Below are 22,983 nucleotides of genomic sequence, written 5' to 3' on the forward strand. Positions count from 1 at the left end.
TGCGCATGGTTGTTACAAAAAAAGATTCTGGCAAAAAAGTTGAGATGCCCCAGTAGCCTCGATATGCCTGGCCAATAGTGAGAACAGGATCATGGTTTCGAGTGACCAACGCTTTGTGCAATAGCCTTCATGTTTCCGTCATAACACTATTGGCTTGTGAAATGGATTGCCCTTTCTTATTTTTCGTCTTTTTTAAAGGTATGGATTTTAAATTTTAATTTATATTGTAAAGTATAGTATGAAGCATGATGCATTTTATGTGTTGTAAGTTTCTAATCTTTCGAACTTTTAAATGTATATGCTTTTAGGCTTTTATGATATGTTTTATCGAATAAAGCTTATGCAACATAAGGGGGCATAATCCATCTCAGTAAACAATGTATAAAGTACAAGTGCTATCTATATAGTTGACAGTGTTTAGAGGTTGTAAAGCATTCCAGGATGGTATATGTTTTTAGTCGCAAGTAAAGGGTCATAAATGCCTACATTAAAATCACACCTCGTAGGGCTCTGATCCTGATTTGTGAGGCTTGGCCTAGAAACGTTGCCACTCCGCATGAAAAAAGAACACTGGAATCAGATTTTAAAATACGCATGGCAGACCGGTGATCGCAGGTGCCCATGTCACTACATATTGGTTTTAACCATTTCCTCCTAGATGTATTATAAGCAGGGCAAGCAAACAAGACATGGGCAACACACTCCACCGGAGCTCCACGGCACGGGCAACTCTCTGTCATGTTCTCGGCTGTACACCACTTTGCCTTTCGGGTGTTAACAAGAATCGTGCTGTATCTAAACGGAATATATAGAGTCATATCTCGTGGACCTGGATCACATCTAGGTAGCGCTCCAAGCTATTTTTACCAACAAAGTCATACCATAATAATGTATGGCAAACTTATTTTCTGGACTTCTATTGTTTTCACAGGTCACCTGAAGACTTGAGTCAGGCTTAATAGCTGAACAACTGAGCCTATTTTCCTTGTTAGTAGCATTAAAGTTTGCCACGGTGGTGCTCATGCCTCAAGAAAACTCTATTAAAAGAGGTGGTGGAATCTCCGGCTGTTCTCTATAGTTACCTTCAATTTTACTCATACAGTTTAGAGGACAAAATTCCTTTAATTTTGGGACTGGCAGGACTTTTAGTTTGTTCATTTAAGTATATTTTTGGAGAAGCCTCCGGCAGAAGAATCATACCTACAATTAGACAAGCCTTCAAATATTAGTGAATTACCAATGAATGATTAGGGATTTGACAATGGCTGCAAGTATACAAATACTCAAAGCCCTTTGAAACACTTCCAAGTCCTAGGTGTTGTGCTGTTTTAATCAAATTTCTGCTAGGGCAGTATTGAAGTTAAGTAGTGGTGGGTCTTTGGAGGACAATAGAAAGTGTGGTTGTTGTTCCAGCCCATGGAGTCCCATTCATTTCTATCCTTGACCTGACTTCTACACTGATTCTTTATAATAATGGCTGAGGCTCTTGTGTAACCTACTTTTAAAATCTAATCAGCAGAAGAATAAAAACTTCTTGAAAAACAGTTCAGAGAAGAGCTTCGAAAAAGTTCATTTCCTGTATGTGACACTCAAACATGTACAAACGAGGGAAAGAGGAATACAATAGAAACAAGTAAGAGGTTTGATTCTTAATATAGCCTTATAGCCGCTGTAGCGGGCTACACCGGCTATTAAAGGTCTGCTCCAGAGTTTCGGGTCGGGCCTTTAACAAGGGAGCGGGACTTTAATAGCTGGAATAGCCCAGCTACGAAGGGCTACAAGGCTATTAGAACATTCTGCCACTAGAGGGCAGAAAGTTCTACCAAATAAAACAAAGGCGTCTTGGAGCCCGTGGGGGTTTAAATCCTCTCGAGCTCTGAGAGGCCTTTGTTCACAGCAATAGCTGTGAACAAAAGCAAAATTGAAATGTTGCTCTGCGAGCCTTTACCGACCCGTAGAAGTAAGGAGCATTACATTGTATTCAATGGAGTGCTCCACATTCCAATGTTCTAGTGGGAATTAGAACATTGGAATGTTGAGCACTTCATTGAAAGAAATCAAGTGCTTTGGGCTTCTACTCACTAGTAGAAGCCCGGAGCAACATTCCAATGCTTTTTTCCCTTTCATAGATGTTGCTATGATCATAGGCCTCTCAAAGCCCAAGGGGATTTAACCCCCCCTGGGCTGCGAGAGGTCTTTGTTTTTAATAATTAGAACATTTTGCCCTCTAGGAGGCAGAATGGAAAGGGGCGACCACTCGGTCCCCCCGAACGTATGGCGGAGTGCCTCGATCCCCCCGGGAAGCCATTTTTGGGCGGGAGGCGCGTCTCGGCTGGTATGCCCGAAGCGGCGTAGCCGGGGCGCGCCTGTTCCCGCCCTAGAGTGGGCTGGCCTAGACACTGACGCAGCCAGCCACGCCCTCGGGACGGGCAGGGGCGGGTTTACGCCCGCCCTGAAGACGGATAAAAGGAGACGCAAGGCCAGAAGACGTCCTCTTGTTCTTGTGCTCCGAAGCTGCACCTCCTCGCTACACGTGAGCTCGGGACAGAACAAAGAGCCAATTTTGAGCGTTTTGATCTTTTTCTTTGTCTTCCAGATACTTCGTCGAAGAAGATGCCCAGGAAAGGCGAAAAGAGAATGACGACTGACCAGATGGTTCGGGCACTCTTTAAAGATATGTCCGACATAAAGAAACGGTTGGCGGAGCGAGATGGGGAGGAGGGTTCGGGCCCTTCGCCGGCTGGAGGGAGACCTAAGAGGCCGAGAAAGGTTCCAGCCGGTGGGGACGTCCCGGTTCCCTCTGCCCCTCTCGAGGCGCCGACCCCAGTACCGATAGAGGGGAATCCAATCCCGGGGGTCGTCTCCCCGACATCCAAGGAAGACATGCCCCCCGAGCTGGCAGCACAGCTAGCAGCGTGGTTGGGGGATAGTGGTGATGGCGCCACGGCTGCCGAGGCACAGGCGCTGATAAAAGGGCTTCGTGAGAAGAAAGAGGCAGCTAGAGTGGCGGGGATAGACAAGCCGCAAGCGGCAGAAGCTGCGTCCGGTGCAGGTAAGCGGCCATTGCCGATTGCAAGGGACGAGTCAGCACCCTCTCGTAGAGAGAGATTGGGACAACATGTGCCGTTAGCTATAAAAGAAAAGATCTGGGCGGGAGAATACGTGAATATTTTTTCCCTGCTTGTTGATCATTATGATGTGGAGCATGTGAAAAGTCAGAAGGACTTGATGCATCCGAGTGTTTGGCGCGCAAAAATGGCCGCCTTTAAGGTTAATGAGAACATTGGCAACTGGGGCAATGCATGGGGTATTTTCACATCGATTTTGGGGGAACGTAGGCCCGAGTTGCTCCCTGAGTTTCCCGTTTACCAATCACGAATTATGGGTTACTCGACAACGTATCAAGGTAACCATTGGTTTTGTTATGACAATCTGTTCAGAAAGGAAAAGGAACATAACAAGAGTTTGACTTGGGATTGTTACGATTCGTTAACTTGGGACAAAATGAAAGAATCAGGAACGTTAAGAATGCCATTGGTCGGGAGCAATGTTGTTGATTACTCCCGCCAAAATGTGGGGACACCCTTTCGACCAAGTACGAGCACCGACGACCAGTCAAGGCCCGCAGGCAATACAGGGAAAAAGGGTTTCTGTTTTAATTTCAACAAGGGGAAATGTACCAGGCCTCCGGGATCGTGTAAGTTCAAACATGAGTGTAGTACGTGTGGGTCGTCCCATCCTGAGTCATCGTGCAGAGCCAGAACGGGTGAGAATGGGGGTAAGGGGGGCGCCAAACAGGTCTAAGCTAGGCCGAGGGGCGCCTTTACCAACCCCGATTGATACCTTGGCAATGATTCCCTGGCTCAGCGAATACCCGGATCGTACTTCTGCCGGGGTGCTACGGAACGGTTTTACACATGGTTTCCGCATCCCGGTAGGGGACTTTCAGGGTGTAGGGACGTGCAAAAATCAACTTTCCGTTTTACAACATACATCGGTAGTGCAAGAGAAAATTCAGAAAGAGGTTAGCCGGGGACGGGTCGCCGGCCCGTTTAGTGAACCCCCGGTACCAGGTTTCGTTTGTTCTCCGTTAGGGGTGGTCCCCAAGAAGGACCCGGGTGAGTTCCGTTTGATCCATAATCTGTCTGCTCCACGAGGTCTTTCGGTGAACGACGCAATTGATCCAGAAGTTTGTTCGGTGCGATACGCATCTTTTGATGAGGCAGTAGCCATCTTGAATCGCCTGGGGCACGGGACGTTGATGGCGAAATCTGATATCGAGTCAGCGTTCCGGTTGCTCCCGGTACACCCAGACGATCAGCGTCTTTTGGGATTCGGGTTCCAGGGGTCATTTTACATGGATAGGTGTATGCCAATGGGTTGCTCTATTTCATGTGCTTACTTTGAGCAATTCAGTACTTTCCTGCAGTGGGTGTTCACTGAGACAGCGGGTTTCCGAAATGTAATGCATTACCTTGACGACTTTCTGTTCCTTGGCCCCGCCGGTAGTCCCGAATGTGCCCAGGCTTTAGACGAATTCTGTGTGTTAATGGGTCATCTCGGCGTGCCGTTGGCACCGGGAAAAACTATGGGTCCCACGACTTGCCTCGAGTTTCTGGGGATCGAGTTGGACTCAAGGGAGGGGTGCTTCCGTTTACCAGCTAGCAAGGTGTCGAAATTCAGGGCAGCCCTCCAAGTATGTTTAACTGCATCCAAGGTTACACTGCATCAGTTGCAACAGTTAGTGGGAAAGTTGAACTTTGCCTTGAGAGTGATACCAATGGCTCGCCCCTTTTCCCGCTCAATTGCCCAAGCGATGGTTGGCCTGAAGGAGGGTCATCATCGCACAAGGTTATCGACTGAGGTCCGCCAGGACATGCGGATTTGGTTAGCATTCTTGGCGGACTTCAATGGCCGAGTTGTCTGGAACAAGCCAGTCATGTCCTCCGATGAGCTTGGGCTATGGACAGATTCAGCAGGAAGCGTAGGTTTTGGCGCCATCTTCGGCACAAAATGGTCGGCGCAGAAGTGGCCCCTATGGTGGCACGAGAAGGGGCTGACAAGTAACATCGCTTTCCTCGAATTATTTCCCATTCTGGTGGCCCTGAGAACCTGGCCAGAAGGGTTCAGAGATCATTCTGTTGTGTTCTGGTCCGACAATATGACCGTGGTAGAATGCATCAATAGTCAGGCAGCCCGTTGTAAATTGATTTTGAGGCTGCTCAAAGAAATTGTCTTACTGTGTATGCAACTGAACGTGGTATTCAGAGCAAAACATGTCCCTGGGGTGATGAATCAGGCCGCTGATGCACTGTCTCGTTTTCACATGCAGGCTTTCTCGGGTTTCCTTCCTTCAGCGGACCCGGAGCCGGCACCCTTCCCCGAAGCTCTCTGGTCTCTCGGTGCCCCGAACTTCGTCACCTCGTGGGAGAGAGTCTAGCACCCAGGACAAGGAAGGCATATGAAGGGGCGTTCCAGGCCTATTTAGCCTTTTTGGGGGCAGAGAGAGGGGGACTTTGGGGGCAGGAGGAGTTGGTAGTACTTTTCCTGATGTCCTTACGTAGGGCTGGGAAATCGGTGGCCACGGCCCAAAGGCATCGTGCCGCCATTTCCTTTGTTGCCAGGGCCCATGGCATCCTGGACCCGACAGCGTCTTTTACGGTACAGAAAGCGCTGCGTGGGTGGCAACGTCTGGAGGGTCGCAGAGTAGACGTAAGACGACCGATAGGTCTAGACAGGTTGTCCCAGTTGCTGACCACACTCCCTAACACATGCTCGTCCCCGTTCGAGACCTGTTTGTTCCGGACTGCATTTATGCTGGCATTTCACGGGGCTATGAGAGTTAGTGAGCTAGTTGCAAGGAACAAACGGGATGTGACGGGGGGCTTGTGCAGGGAGCAGGTTCAGATCAGGGGTGATGCGATGATTGTCTCCTTTCTCAGGTCCAAGACTGACCAAGATGGGAGGGGGGACTGCACGATCATTCGCAGGATCCCCGAGTCATCCATGTGTCCGGTTCAGTGCTTAGAAGATTACCTAGCACGAAGGGTGGCATCATGGGGGGGGACATTGTTGAGGCATGTAGACGCCACCCCGCTGACGAGGTTTCAGTTTCAGCGGGTGCTTGCAATGGCCATTGCCGCAGCGGGCTTGGACCCGGGTGAATTTGGGACCCATTCCTTTCGTATAGGGGCTGCCACAGAAGCTACAGCCAGGGGTCTTAATGTAGAACAAGTGAAACGGGTGGGGCGTTGGTCCTCCAATTGTTATAAGAGGTATGTGCGATTGCACATGTTGTGAAGCTGTAATCATGTACTCACGCTTCTTGTCTTTTGTTTGTTTTCAGTTGCGCAAGCCTACGCGGCAGGGCGGACTGTGCAGTTGACCCAACACCAGGCCAGCGGTCACACATCACCGGCTGAGAGAAAGGAGGTGTGGGTTGTAGGCCACTCATACGTGAGACGGGCCGCAGACGTATTCAAAGCAGGTGATATGATTCACGTACCTGGGGAATACGGGTACAGAGTGTCCTTCTACGGAAGGGGCGGTCTCTGTATTGACCAGTTTCAGGCATTTTTTGAGGGTTTGTTAGAGCGGATGAGGTCACCGCCGTCCATAGTCATAGTACATTTGGGGGGCAATGATCTAGTCACCACCGGTAGACGACTTCTCCTGGAGGCTATGCTTTCCACGGTAAGTTGGTTAGCAAGGAGAGTTCCGGGGTGTACAATTGCGTGGTCTCATATGATCCCACGAAAAGTGTGGCGGGGGGCTATCTCGATCCCTGCTTTGAATCATTCCGTTAAAAAATTGAATAACAAAGTGAGTCGGTTGTTCCGTTCCAAGACATTGCATTCGTTCTCGCATAGTTGTATTAATGATGACAGTATGTATTTGGGGGATGGTGTGCATTTGTCGAGGGTGGGCAATGAGTTACTCATAGGTGACTTCCTAGCTTGGTTAAAATCGTTAAAACATGACCTTTAGGTAGGAGTTTGGTGGGGGGTCCGGATAGCCGGTCAACTATCCGGACCTGTGGCGGTAAGGTCATGATCGGTGAGCACTAATTGGTAGATCCCTATGAGTGGGCGTCACCCAACACGGATGGGAGCGCTCGGGGGAGGTGGCCATTGGCCCCTCAATGGGGAGGCGGTCCCGTCTAAGGGCGGGTCGCCGGAAGTTAAGGAAAGGCGGTCAAGGCCCCTTCCTGTGTAGGAGGGGTTACAGCCCCCTCCTGAGGAATTTCCCGGGGCCAGGGTCATCTGCGACGGCAGATGCGGTAAGTTGTGTGGGGTGGGGGGAGGTCCACGATACCTTCTAGATACCACACACAAGTATTCGAACGACCTTTAAATGGCGTCGAGTCTTAAGTGCCCCCGACAAGTCAAGGGAAATTGTTAGTAGTTGCACTTGAGGTAAGCCTCTGTGCTGTCGCCCTTCCCAAGTGGGAGGGGTAAGTCTGGTTAGGGATCTTGACACCGGTTATGACCTTGCCGTTGGCCCTTAAACGTTAGGATGTACAATTTCAGTGTTTATAGAGAATGTTTCTGTAGGATGCTAGTTCGGCTAGGAGAACCTCTGTATTAGAGAATATGTTAAGATTAGCCAAACATCGCAAATGTGATAATGAAATTGTACATAATATGAAACGTTTAATGTTTAATTTTTTGTTTTAATAAATACGGCCGCGGGAGGGTCACTCCCTCCCACATCCAAAAACTTTGAAGAACTGTTTCCGGTTTCCCTTCTTTTGGGATCGTGTTGAGAGGGGGTGGCGGGTATCTCAGCCATATGGAAAGGGGCGACCACTCGGTCCCCCCGAACGTATGGCGGAGTGCCTCGATCCCCCCGGGAAGCCATTTTTGGGCGGGAGGCGCGTCTCGGCTGGTATGCCCGAAGCGGCGTAGCCGGGGCGCGCCTGTTCCCGCCCTAGAGTGGGCTGGCCTAGACACTGACGCAGCCAGCCACGCCCTCGGGACGGGCAGGGGCGGGTTTACGCCCGCCCTGAAGACGGATAAAAGGAGACGCAAGGCCAGAAGACGTCCTCTTGTTCTTGTGCTCCGAAGCTGCACCTCCTCGCTACACGTGAGCTCGGGACAGAACAAAGAGCCAATTTTGACCCACCCACCAGCCCCTGAGGACAGCAAGTTGTTGTGCAATAAAGTGGATTTTCTAAGTATGTTCTTCCTTTTTCGTTTACAGGTTGTGAAAGTATCAGTTTTGTTGTTTTTCATAATAAAGTATGGTGAATATCATCTAGGTTGTTACGATTAAAAGGACTTGATGTAGTGTTGCTTTTTGAGCATGCTCTTTCGGTCGTAGCGACCAATGTTTTCATAAGTTCGAATTGTCGTATTTATTTTTGGTAGGCGGTAAGGTCATGATCGGTGAGCACTAATTGGTAGATCCCTATGAGTGGGCGTCACCCAACACGGATGGGAGCGCTCGGGGGAGGTGGCCATTGGCCCCTCAATGGGGAGGCGGTCCCGTCTAAGGGCGGGTCGCCGGAAGTTAAGGAAAGGCGGTCAAGGCCCCTTCCTGTGTAGGAGGGGTTACAGCCCCCTCCTGAGGAATTTCCCGGGGCCAGGGTCATCTGCGACGGCAGATGCGGTAAGTTGTGTGGGGTGGGGGGAGGTCCACGATACCTTCTAGATACCACACACAAGTATTCGAACGACCTTTAAATGGCGTCGAGTCTTAAGTGCCCCCGACAAGTCAAGGGAAATTGTTAGTAGTTGCACTTGAGGTAAGCCTCTGTGCTGTCGCCCTTCCCAAGTGGGAGGGGTAAGTCTGGTTAGGGATCTTGACACCGGTTATGACCTTGCCGTTGGCCCTTAAACGTTAGGATGTACAATTTCAGTGTTTATAGAGAATGTTTCTGTAGGATGCTAGTTCGGCTAGGAGAACCTCTGTATTAGAGAATATGTTAAGATTAGCCAAACATCGCAAATGTGATAATGAAATTGTACATAATATGAAACGTTTAATGTTTAATTTTTTGTTTTAATAAATACGGCCGCGGGAGGGTCACTCCCTCCCACATCCAAAAACTTTGAAGAACTGTTTCCGGTTTCCCTTCTTTTGGGATCGTGTTGAGAGGGGGTGGCGGGTATCTCAGCCATATGTTCTAATAGCCTTAGACCCTCCATAGGGGGCTCAACTGGCCATTAAAGGCCTGCTCCCATGTTAAAGTGCCTCGCCTGAGGCTCGGGCCTTTAACTCTGGAGCGGGCTTTTAATGGCGGGTAGAGCCTGCTACGTTGGACTCTAAGCCTATATTAGAAAAGTGCAAGAGCTTCTTATAACTGGGGTCACTGTAGTGATAAATAAGTGAGACAGTGCAGGGGGCACCCCTGTAGCGATGAAGACCATAATAGTAAAAGAACATGAAAAACCATGGAAAAGACCTGAGGAAAAGGAACAGATGACACAGACCTAGGGTCATAATATTATTGAGTAAGCAAAAAGCAAACTTTGAGACCACGTAACAGAGAGTTCAGTTTTCAAAGTAACATATTCTGTCACAAGTGAGTCATGAAGAAGGAGAAGTTGTGGCAATGCACTGGTGTGTATATTATCACAAAGAAGAACTAGGTAGACAGAAAACGTGTAGCCATTGTAAAAACCTTATTTTGCACAGTAACATAAAATATTATAAATCTAAGTCTCAGATAAAACAGCTTTTGGGTTATTTGCTTCATATTTTGATTTTATAGAGGCACATTTAATGAGTTCTATAAGATTTATTGACAATGCTGTGATCTGAATAAGGATATTTTAAAAGAGGCTGTTGCAGGAACTCATAAAAAACATCCTCAAAAAGGGTGTTTGCAGTCTCATAAATGACTTCCTCAAGCTGAGCCTGAATGGCGTCTCATAAATGTTATCACAAATGTGTCCTTGCAGCAGTGTCTCATGAATGACATCAATGTTCTGGGCCGCAAGTAGTGTCTCACAAACTACATCCCCCATCGGACCTTGTAGCAATGTCTTGGGAATGATATATTCAAATTGACCCTAAAGTAGTGTCTCATAAATTAGATAATCTATTTGACCTTGAAGCAAAGTTCCATGAATGTAATCTTCAAAGTGAGTCTAAAGTCGTGCACCATCAATTGTATCATAAATGTGAGCTTGATGCAATCTCTCATGAAGGACGTCTACAAACTGAGCCTGAAGAAGTGTGTCATCAACTATATCATACATTAAACTTTCTGCAGCAGTGTCTCATTAATTGTATCTTGAAATGTATCTTGAAGTAGTGTCTCATAAATTATATTATCCATCTGACCTTGCAGCACTGTCTCAAAAAGGGCATCTTTAAACTGAGCCTGAAGTAGTGGCTGGTGAATTTTATCATAAACTTGGTCTAAGTCAGTCTCGCATGAGTGACATCTTCAAATTGAGCCGATAGTAGGGTCCTGTAATTATATTATCCATTTGACCTTGCAGCAGTATTTCATGAAAGACATCTTCAACTGAGCCTGAAGTAGTATTTCATAAATAATATCATCCATCTGACCATGTGACCATGCAGCAGTGTCTCCTGAATGATATCTACAAACTGTCTCCTGAATTAAATAATCAATCTCAGCTTGTAGCAGTGCCCTGTGAATAACAGTATTGCTCTGGGCCTGAAGTAGTGTTGCATGTATTATTTCTTAAAATTAGGCCTAGCATAGTGTCTACATCCAACGGCCTGCATGAGTCTTTCAAGAATCGTACACATCACACTGACAGAAAGGTGTGGTTGCTTGCTTTCTAACCAGTGTCATTTAACAACGGCAATACCATTTGTTTACAGAATTGTGCAGATCAAATGCCAGCACAGAAGCCAGTGTTGTGCACAGTCACATCACCACTCACCTTTTGCCGTTGATCCTTTAGTGTTACATGGAGACTTATCACCTAAAAAGCATAGAAATAAAGATAATAAGAGAACGAATAGAAAAGATGAAGGCATGTTGTTGAAAATATTCTGTGAACTAAACACTATATATCGGAAATCAAATCAAACCTTCATATTTCATGCAATGAACCAAGTTAACCATCTTTACCAAATTATGCATACCCTGTTGAACAGAATTTTTGCTCTTTCATTCATGTTTTATTTCATGTTTTTGAAAAAGTTTTCAATTTTGTCTTTATTGATGCAGTACGCCTAAGATTTTACTAAACCTATGCCTCAATTCATAGTTCATCCTGAGCTCAAATCAAAAGGAGGGAAGCATAGAGAGAGACCTGTGCAATTGCATCGAGTACAACAATCTGCATTATGCCACCTTGTTTGTTCCTCCATTGTTTCTGTTATTAAGCAGACTACGCTGTAATCCACAGCTGTCCAATAACATATTTAGGGGCAGAGTTAAAAAACAAATAGCAGAATGCAAAGTAGCTGTCGAAGTTGCTGCTCTGCTGTGCACCAGAAGGACTGAATAGTGCAGAGCCATATTTGCTAAGATATGGCACTGCTACTCTCTCTCCTGTGCGTGCACACAAACAGGCTACCTAGCTCCACACACACACACCTTTGCATCATAGTGAAAAGGTTACTGCATGATGTTTACAATAGGTTTTGTACTGGAAGGGTACCATTCCTGTACAAAATACTATGCCTAGACAAACTTTTAAGACTTTGGATAAGTGCTCTAGTTTGCAGCACACATGCAACGTGTGAAAAGTTAGGAGAAATCAAAACATTTCTCCTTGTAAATGCCCCCTTTAAGGAGGTTATTTTTTGGCGCAAATACCTTTTGTAGTTAGACCTTTTTGTCATGTAGAGCACATGTGAGGTCCCTTTAAATAAAGTAGTGCAAAACAGCACAAGGAGCAATCTGTGTTTCTTTTAGGGCAACTTTTCGGGAAGTAAATACTTTATAAAGACGTTGCACTAGTTTGCATCATTTTGAGTGAGTTTGCAATGGCAGAACGACCAATACATAGGCACTGGCCAATTGATTAGTCTATTTGAGGTACCTATTTTCATCATTAACACATACTAGAATTACTTATTTGAGAAACATTTTTTTTGTCATGCATCTAGGCTTGTGTTTCAGGTATATTGCTTCACTAGTTCACTCACCCAGGGACTGGCACAAAAAAAGAAGATTTTTTGACATGACTTTGTTAAGATGCAACCTTCACATATGGGTCATAAATGACTAGTGTGTGGTAAGCAACGCAGGCTTGATCTTGAAAGGATAAATGCAAACACTGATGTTGTTAATAATCTGGGTTGGTTTACAAGCTGCATCTAATAGAAAATAAGTTACCTGTGTCATAGTATTCCGCCATGGCAGGCACTAGGCCACATTTCCCAGCAGTGTACATATATCCGCCATCCAATGCTATGGCATCTGCCTCACGCCTCTACAATGACAAAACATTTCTAATTAAATGCAAAAAAAATGTAAATACAAAAGATGGTCCGTTCCAGAAACACATCAGGACTCCCCAGCTCTTGACCTGAACTCTACTTATAAATGTATCTCATCCAGCTCATCTACAACTCCATCAAAGAAATACAAAGGTGAGCAAGGGAAAGAAAATGGACAAAACTGTATAAGCACAACAACTAATCACTGTAGCCAAGTGAGTCCTAAGCTAGAACTATGATGCGATATCTTGAGTGTCGGCAGGGAAAAATTGCTCAAATAAACACCTCTGATATCAAGTAAAAAGACAAAAGTAGTATCCTGTTCACTAATGTTATAGTAGAGGTTTGGCATGAAAGTCCAAGGAGACTGGTAGAACAGTAGAAAAAAACACTGGAAGAGTATACAGAGTTGTTCATCCTCTACAACCATGCCATGCTATAAATACTTTGGATATAAGATAATTCTATCAAATTTCAGTGGACATCTGTTTACCAATGTGCCAGCGTTAGAGGAAATGACATCACATAGCCATTGACCTTCAAAGACATCACAAGGTTAACGCCTTCTCTCGTAATTTGACCCTCAATAGTCTCCTATCCTACATCACTAGGTTGACACCATCTCCCATATTTGCACCCTAAATAGTCTCCTATCTGCTGCTAGCAGGCAAGAAATTCAAATACAGAAAGTAAACAGTACTTGTTCCTGCTGCTGCCCTAATGACACTAAGACCAGATGTAGCAAAGGTCGCAGTCACAAAACAAAAAGGTAAGACAGAGGAAACAACTAATTAAACTCGTTGAAGGTCTTCTTGTTTTCAAAGAGGCACACTCCCTGTATGTAACCATCCTTACAATTGTTTGAGTATAGGTTTCCAACAACTTTTAAAAATTTATTTTTCATTTAAGCTACCCATTATTTTATATATAGCTACGTGATGGGGGAAAGACCTAAAAACTACCAAAATATTTTGGGGTTGATTTATGAGAGGCTTGCGCCACTAGCCACTTTTTTGAACCTCCAGCAGCACAAGCGTCTCAATCATATCTATGAGGCGACGCAAAGTCACCCTGTGTGGCTTTGCATGGCCTCATAGAAATAGAGTAAAAAAAAACAGGTCAAGTCACTGGGTGATCTTACTCTGTCAAGTAGGTATTTCATGGGCATTATGGTGTGTGTTCCCATGCAACACCCATGAATTTTGACGCTGCCCCAGATTTACAACACCATGCAAACCATGTAAACCTTGAGCAGCACCAAAATCTTACGCCTCCACACAGCAGGCGTAATGAGGAGAAAGGTTTTCACTTTTCCTTGTTTTTTCCACTTTCCATGTGTGCTTCATTCTGCAGCTCACATAGAAAGAGGAAACCCCCTCTTGGTATTGTTTTTGTGCAGGAAGGTGCCCCTTCCTGCACCCAAACAAATCCTGCCTACATTGACGCTAGGCTGCAATATGTGCGTCAACTCAGGGGGAAAGGACAGGAATGCACATATTTCATAAATAGGGTTCATTCCTGCCCTTTCACATTGGCATAGAGCAGCAAAGCAAGAAGATTTGCGGTGCTGCCCTATGCCAATTCCTCATAAATGATGCCCTTTGTTTTTAGCCACACCTTTGACCACGCCTCCACGCTCACTGAGCTTTGGTTTGATACACACTGTTTAATAATATTTCCCCACTGTAAACATTATTTGCTATGGGAATTGGGGACATTTATGGTTGTTTATAGTAGTCAATGATGAGGAGTACCAAGTTACTGTTAGGAAAGACATGGCTTGGTAGTTCGGGCTGGACTGTTCCCATGAGGCACAGGGTCAAGGCTGATTTGCATATAGCAAGTGTCTGACCTAGGGTGGTGCGGAGAGCAAAAAAACTATGGATTTAGGCCCAGATCTTTGTACTGGGGTGAATGTAAGACATTGTTCTGCATTCTGTCCATCAACTGTGTTTTTTGCAATTTTCACCCCGAGTGGGCTGGGTATGCTCAGACGTGAGTCCCAGGCTCTCCACATCACTGTAGTCAAGCTATCCAGGCTGAAGAAGGCTGATAGCCAGAAACCGGTCCTTGGATGCACGATTCCGGTCTAGGAAAGACATGGCTTGGTAGTTCGGGCTGGACTGTTCCCATGAGGCACAGGGTCAAGGCTGATTTGCATATAGCCAGGGTCTGACCTAGGGTTGTATGGAGTGCAAAAAAACAGTGGATTTAGGCCCTGATCTTTGTACTGGGGTGAATGTAAGACATTGTTCTGCATTCTGTCCATCAACTGTGTTTTTTTGCAATTTACAGAAATGTTTGTCTGGAGGGGGACCTAAAAAGTTTTGACTGGGGGGGTCTCAGCATCAAAAAGTTTGAAGACCTCTGCACTACAGGAACCATATTATCATTACTTTTTGTGATATAAAAAATATAGTTTCCCAGAGTTGTTCTGTGTATTGTGGCACTGCATCATTCTCTTGCTCTCTTGGCATATGACGACAGCACCCTAATTAAAATATAGGCGGTATCTAAAATACACATTTGACTGTGTTGTGCTGTAATAATAATAATCACCAATTTATAATGGACAAAGTCAGTTACAGTGATATTTGGGTAGGTTGAGATTATGTCACATCACTTCCAGGGAAAATACAGGGCTGGGGGTCATGTGATGACACTTCCTGTATGTCACTGAGGACAAAGGGTGTGTGATGTCACTTCCACTACCCCTGGCATTGTGGTCAATCGACGTTCATACTTCACTGGATCTAAAGCAAAAAAGCCAACAAATATAATTCAAAAATAAAACATACTGTGCATCATACATAACAGGTCTGAACCGGGACCCCAAACTTTCTGCACAAACTGGATACTATTTTATTTGTACCCAGAATATTTTCTTGAGTCTTCCAGAATGGTCCTAGAGATTCAAGAGTTAGAGACATGGAGTTGGGGTGTTCAGTGTATTGGGTCACAGGCTGAGTTGAACTTGCAACTGGCATGATACCCCAAGCTACATGCTGTTGAGGAAGATCCTAAACACCTACCCATTCAGAACAGTATTGGAATGCAAACTGAGTCGACAGAACTCTCAGCTCTTTCCTCGAAAGGACCAGTCCCTGCCCACGACGTTGCCTGTCTAAAATAACTCCACTCCACTGGCCCATTCCTAAGTGGAATTTAATACAACTGCAAAGAACTCAACGTTAGAGGATCCAATCGTCTTCAAGAAGCACCAGATCATTTAAAAAAAAGGGCTCATTTTCATCATTGATCAATATGAAGGACTGATAAAAGAGAATGATGAAGCAATTCCAATGCTGCAAGTGCTCAGAAACCCTATATACAAACCATCCCAGATCTCTATTTTCCCTGTGATCATTCCTTTAAGCCTACACATACATCCAGTGGTAAGAACGTCTACCTAATTGCAGATGCTTGAGCCATGCATTGCTTGAGAAGATGACAAAGTCTCTATAATATCATGGGTCAACATGTTAGGGAATCTGGTCCAAGGTTAAAATGGCTATAGAGTTTTTATCCATTCCCAACATGTATCTCATGTTCTTCAACTCTGTTTCAAAATTATGGGCCATCCTGCTTTCGAACAAAAGAGGGTTGTTACGCTCTGCAGTTACCAGAGCACATAGAGACCTGCTGAGTCATGTTGCCCAGAGTCATACAGCCCAGAGTCATATAGACCTGAGTCATATATCCCCGGATCCCAGCAGCTGGTGTGTATGTATTCAGGTTTACCAAACTTCAAATGGATTTGCATACCTGTATCTTTTTGATACAGTCGTCGACGCTTGTGCCTGATTTACAGCCGATGGCATCTCCGCTGACAGCGCTCCATGCATCACATTGTGCTTCTTCGGCTTTGCTTAGAGTGCACCAGTACACTTTGTTTGCCTTGCTGGAAACAATGCTACTTGCTGTGAAGGAACCAGAAACATTTGGACTTATCCATAAATCATATTTTAAGTTATTTCAACCAGTTTTATTCTACATTGCTATCAGACCTATCCTTATGGATGTCAACATCATGTTTCACCATTTCACTCTAAGTGTTTGCTGAAAGTTTTCAAAAGTGCATTACTCATTCTCTGACCAGTATCACAAGTTCACAATAGTATTCTTGACTTGCAGAGGAGGAACATAGATAATGCTCAGACATAACGCTCATCTCAAACAGCTCCTCTGAACATACTTCGCGGTGGAGCCTAGTTCTGAGTGAAGCACATCTCTTCAATTTCAGATTACCCCATTTTTTGGAGGATTAGAGATTTCCTGAATTTTCAAACATATTTGAGATTCAAGGCCATGTGCACATATTCCTTTAAAGCACAGATGTATTGTTGTGTCCCACTGTCGGGCATCCCTGGGTTAACCCTGCATGCTAAAAGCTGAGAATGACTATATGAAACACGCCTTTTGACTGACCATAGCTGCTATGCTTAACAAAGTCTGGTCTGGTGAGTTTGTGGGGTTGTTTCTGTTGGCATGGCAGTGAGAATGTATTTTCATAGTGACGGAACACTGGTTAATGAACAAGGTGCAGTTATTTGAATAGTGTCAGTTGACGATTTTTGATTAATAATGCAGTGGTTGTGTGCTATGAATCCTGTATTCTGTGCTGAAAATGTTTTAGTTTACCAACAGCTTACAAACTTACGAGTTGCTTTGCGTTGTTTTTTATACAGCACAATGTCCTTTCTGTGTAATAATGCAGAGTTTAAAGGATTCTCAAATTGCACCATGTTATCTACTCATGTTTTTTTCTTTGCCCTGTGGGACCTGTAGTTCTGCATTAATAATACAAAAAGCAAAAATGTAAGTACCAAAATTCAAAGAATAAAACCAGGTCTAAAAAAGCTATTAAGCAGGGTTGGCACTTAATCATTTTTAACATTGGCTTTCAAGCAAGCATTGCCCATACTTCTAATGGGATCAGCAAATATTCAGTTGCTAAATGTAATTGTTGAGACTCTCAATGTATCATATAACTTGAAACTTTAAATCAGATCAGTCAGCAAGAAGGACTTTCATGTGTGGCTGGCTCGTGCTGCTAGTGACTACACCTTCAACACAACTAAGCATGTTAGTATGTGATCATACTGCCATTGTTTAGAAAAGTTAGAAGTATTTGAAGATGACACTCATTATACAACTGTGGCTTTTATGCAAACATTTAGAACCTGATAACGAGTATGGCTGTTCATGACACCATCTGCTGTGGGACCGCCAACCCCATGGTCAGACCGCGTGCCAGACCAGAAGTTTTTTCCTGGTGTGGCGGGCAGTCCTACGGCAGCCTAAGAGTTGAGGTCTTAGAGCGATGGTCTGCCAGGGTCATAAAAGCATCTAACAGGCAGACTTCCACTCTCAGAGCGCCGATTGCACCTTCAAGCATGGTGTGGCTTACATGCCACACCGTGCGGGAACTGGGGATGCAAATCGAGGTGGACAATATGTGAGGTCATAACCAGTCATAACCAGTGCATAGCAAGAGCGCAAGTTATAGTTAACTCAGGTAACTATAACGGCTGCATTTCTACGTTTTTGTACGAGTGAAATGTCAGCAATACTATAACGTCTCTGTAACCTCTGGTTTTTTTAGTGAATTTCTAAGGTTTTTGAACTAGCAGTCACGTTTTCAGAGTGGTGGATAAACGGGCTGGGCCTCTGACCAGCTCTCAGGAATTCTGCTGTATAGGACTTACACGAGGTAAAAGGAGGTATTTTTGGCCCCCAATAACCCCCCTGGAGTCAAGGGGACTTTATCCCCGACTAGTAGTGTGCCAGGAAGAGCAGTGGAGAAAGGGGGTGTGGCCTTTGACAACTTCTCAGCAATCCTGCTGTGTGGAACTTACTGGAGGTAACAGAAGAAGTAGTCGGTCCCCACGGACCATCTGTGGGGGCCAACTACCCCTCCTGTTACTTCCACACAGCAGGATTGCTGAGCAGTTGCCAGAGGCCATGCCCCCTTTCTCCACCACTCTGCAAACGCGCCTACTGGTGCACTGCTGCTTGGGGGATGAAGTCCATTCTAGTCTTGATGCTCCCAGGAGGCAAGGGGACCTTAACCCCCCACCAGCTGTGGGCTGAGAGGCGCATTTGTAGAGTGGTGCAGAAAGGAGCATGACCACCTCTCAGCAATCCTACTGTGTGGTACTTACTGGAGATAACAGGTGGGATAGCTAGCCACTAAGGACCTTCAGCAGCCAAGAAGTCTTCATCGCCCACTCAGCAGTGCCCCAGAAGTCATGTTTGCAGAGTGGTGGAAAAAGTGGGAAGGGCCTCAGCAATTTGCTGGCTGTTTTTTTTTGCCTATTTTTATTTTTTTCGGAAGGGGGGCTGCGTGGTCCCCCTTACCAGGACCATTTTAAGCCCCATCCCCCGGGGCCTGGTCCATTTTTTTAAAACATCAAGCAAAAAGGAGGGTGCGCACGGCCCCCCTCCCAAGGCTGATTTTGGCCCTGGGGACCCCATCCGGCGGGGCCGGGCATTCATATATATATATATATATATATATATATATATATATATATATAAATATATCTTTTTTTTCTCAAGGGAGCTTTTTGTTCACGTGGCCCCTCTCCCCAGGCCTATTTCGGCCCCAGGGACACCATCCCCTAGGGCAAGGCCTTTTCCTTTTTTAAAGCAAAATTAAAAATAAAAGAGAAAGGGGCCCAATGGCCCCCACTTAAGGGGGACAGTTTTGGCCCCGAGGACCCTCTTTTCCTTAATATAGGAGGGGAGCCGTGTGTTCCCCCTCCTGAGGCCAATTTTGGCCCAGGGGACCCCATTCCCCAAGGAAAGGCCTTAACTTTTTTTTTAAATTAGTTGGGGGCTTGCATGGCCCCCTACCCCAGCTGATATTGCCCCAGGGACCCCATCCCCGGGCAAGGCAAGGTCATTGGGGACAGCGGGGTAGCCTCAAGGCCCCCGCGGTCCCTGCTGGCTCCTCACCTCCTGTGGGTTCCAGCATTGCTCTTGGGCAGAGGAAGCTGCTAACATGCAGCTACTGCTGCCCAAAAGCAATTCTGTTCCGCTTCATGGAAGTAAGAGCATTTTTCATGCTCTTGCTTCCTTGAAGCAGAACAGAGTTTGATGTGGCTTCCGCCAAGCCATAGCAAACTGCAATGTCCCAGAGGTGAGCACCCAGGGACATTGCTGATGCTGGCCCTGAAGGGTGGTGGTCCCCAGGGCCATGGACGGCTCCTGGGGGGGCCCGCGCAGCCCCCTCCCATCTACTCTGTAGCCTCAAGTAGGCGGTGGTCCTTGGGGCCACAACGGACTCCCGCCATCTACCCAATTTGTGCTCCGGGGAGGTGGTGTCCCCAGGGCTGCGGAGGCAGCATCGCCCCCGTATTTCAGTACATAACCACGGGGAGGTAGTGGGGGGCTCATTATGTTCTAATGTAGTCCCATGGAGGTGGAGGTCCACGAGGGAGCAGGGCGTGTGGCCCCCCCCCACATTTTAAAATATTATCCCTGGGGAGGTCGGTCCCTAGGGCCACTTATGGGGGCTTGAGCCCCCCATGAATTCTAATATATATATATATATATATATATATATATATACACACTGCCACCACATTATTAATTCAAATTGCCCCCAGGACCTGGTTCACCCAGCGGCCTAATTAAACAAAGCGATGGAGACTGCGCTTCATTTCTTAAACATTTTCAGTGGGATTTGCGGATCCACCATGACTCCCACCAAAGTTTTTTTTTTTTAAAGCTTTTTGGACTCTAGGGGGCCCCTGTCAGACCTCCTCAAGAGGTCCAGGGGGCAGGGTTATTCTATCCTGCCCCTTTTCTTTTTTTTCATGTTTTTTCCTTTGACTCGGTTCAACCGAGTCACAAGTTGGCTGCCAACACTTCCTGGTTTGAAGTGTTGGCAGCCAATCATATCTCAGGCATGAGATCGTGAGGGTTTGCGGATCCACCGCAGCCACAGTTGTATATCTGATAAATCTTTAAATTTCTCAGGAACTGCCGAAAAGATTTACACCATTTAATAAAAAGAGTGCTTTCTGAACCTTTTTGCCAAATTTGGTGTAATTCCGTTCAGCACTTCAGGCTGTTGCCGTGTCTTAAGTTTCCTATGGAAATTAACATGGAGAAAAAGCGCTTTGGGACCCCCCTTTTTTTCTTGGCCCCCGCTTGATGGATCACTCCGAGGTTTTCAAGACAGCAGGTGACTTGACTGCCCCATTTGTTTTGAGAATTTCATGAAGATTCATCAAACGGCACTAAAATTATTGGCAAAACAACAAATGCTTTTATTATGGAAACCAGGTCCTAACTTTAACTACCTGCTGGTGACTGCCAGTAGGTAAAATATATATAGTTATATACAGATATCTCTGCAATACCTCGCAGTACTTTCACCGTTCCTAGGCGAAAAAAACAAGGCAAGGACCACTTCCTGTAGTTTTCTGCAGTGTTTATTAACCCCAACAGCTAGTCATGACGCGTTTCGGCCGTCCCTGCGGCCTTGGTCACATGACGATGCCATAAATTCAACCTCCTTTTAAAGTGCAAGTGCTCACATATACAAATGGACATAGAGAAAATGCTATCCGTTTAAATACATTGAAATTAATGGAGCATTTATAACTGTTTAAATACGTTTGCATATACACATTCTCATTCTCATTATGCAAATAATTTGTACCATATTCAGAAAAAACTCCATTCCTTCAACAATTAAAGTTTTTTTAGAAAAAAGAAGATAACTGCATAAATGCTTAAGAGTTTCCGTACTTATTTTCAACTCTATTTATCCATTTGCAAAACTTTCTAATTTTAATCAGTGCTCACCCTATCGTGCTCAAACTATAATAAATGAAACAAATTCTCCATTAACATATTCATAATACTTATTTACAATTAACCACATGAGTAGCGACAAAATGTTTTAACCTCTATACAACTACACTAGTTCATTAAGGGCTCACTAAATCATATAGATAGTGAAATTTCCCATTGCTGTTTATGAGTATTTATCATTTTCCAACACCTTAGTCCTCCATAGGATATCTGTGGCACTTATTGCAACCCCTAGTGCTTATTTCATAAATATTTCACTTAATTTTACAGTGGGATCCCCCATTATAAATCCTTAAAAGTGAACTCGTGCAAAGGCGCATAATAGATAAAGTGACTCATGCTTACATCATTTAGTGAAATTATTGTATAGATATTTTACATTTCGCATTTCAATTTGGTTAAAAGTAAAATTCATTATAGCGCATAGTTGTTAGGAACATCTTAGAGGACAATTCATGAATAAAAAGTTTATATAAGGGACATATTCATATTAATTCATACAGTACTTCATGTTAATTAGCAGGTCATTACTTGATAACTGCAAAGATCTAAGACACTATAGTAAATAAGAGCACCATCAGCTAAAAATACTATACACATTACAATTTCATAATTATAAAAGGAGGAAGTCGGTGACACAATTAAAACCAGCTAAAAAAGAAAGACACCCGGATAAAAACTACCCTGATATCTAAAATCAGCCAGAGATAATTGATCATTATTTTCACTCAATTAATACTTATAATCTGTCCAAAAACAAAAAATGGTTTTAAAAGACCGGTTTAATATGAGTACAAAATATGTGCAAATCTAGCAATTGTATATTCCTAAATTCCTCCTTATTGTAAGATGGGTATTTTGTTGCCGTGTCTTGTTGTTGATTACACAAATACCTATGGGGGACCTCACATATATTACTGATAACATCTCATAAATATGTATGGAGGTCCTCCGTGGTATTTAATCCCCCGGGCCATTTGGCGTCAAATTCCAGAATGTATTTCGTTTCGGTTTTACGCATAAGGGCCTCCCTATCTCCCCCTCTTTTTGTGGCAGGGATTGACTCAATAGCAAAATATTTTAAACACTGAGGTTTGCTATTGTGGAAGGCCTCAAAATGCCTGGCAACTGGATAACTTTGATCTTTGTTAGTTATCGCACGCAAGTGCTGCAGGATACGTTTGTGGATAGGTAGTTTTGAACTCCCTACATATTTTAGCCCACATTCACATTCCAAGATGTATATACAGAATTCCGTTTTACAAGTCAGATGTTGTTTGATTTCCCTCGTGATTTTTGGGATAACCGTGGTGTATTTTTTGGTGTTAACACCATGCTGGCATGCCTTACACGCAAAGCATTTATAGAACCCTTTGCTTATAGGGCGCCAGGGTTCCTTACCAAAACATTCCTTGCTTTTCTTTGTAAGGATAGAGCCCAAACTCATACCCTTTCGGTAGGTTATTGAGGGATTGGTGGACATCAAGCTCCCTATAACTGGGTCATCCTGCACAAAGTGCCAGTTGCGCCTTATTATACTCCTAAGTTCTTTTTCTTGTCTGGAGTATGTCAAAACTAGTCTGACTGAATTGCCTTCTGTACTCTGAGCCTGGCTCGCTTTTTCACTGGACTTTAGTAGATCACCTCTAGCTTTAAGTCGTGACTTCCTGATGGCGGTTTCTACTGTTCTGGCCCCATATCCTCTTTCCACAAATCTACAAAGACTTTCTTGTTGTTTAACCTGCATATCCTCGTCTTTACTGCATATACGGCGGATGC

General features: G+C 44.9%; 1 protein-coding gene across 1 annotated transcript in view; it reads right to left on the reverse strand.

Moving 5' to 3' along the window:
* Window positions 1-22,983, reverse strand: part of LOC147683549 (serotransferrin-A-like) — a 121,195-nt gene that overhangs the window by 32,274 nt on the left and 65,938 nt on the right. Inside the window, exons 9-11 of the mRNA XM_086943941.1 lie at window positions 16,141-16,295; window positions 12,272-12,368; window positions 10,866-10,907 (exon numbers count right to left, since the gene is read on the reverse strand). Coding sequence (XP_086800067.1) covers window positions 10,866-10,907; window positions 12,272-12,368; window positions 16,141-16,295 — 294 coding nt within the window. The remainder of the gene's footprint in view (window positions 1-10,865; window positions 10,908-12,271; window positions 12,369-16,140; window positions 16,296-22,983) is intronic.

Source organism: Lissotriton vulgaris, chromosome 11, assembly GCF_964263255.1.
Source record: "Lissotriton vulgaris chromosome 11, aLisVul1.2, whole genome shotgun sequence".
Classification (NCBI taxonomy): Eukaryota; Metazoa; Chordata; class Amphibia; order Caudata; family Salamandridae; genus Lissotriton; species Lissotriton vulgaris.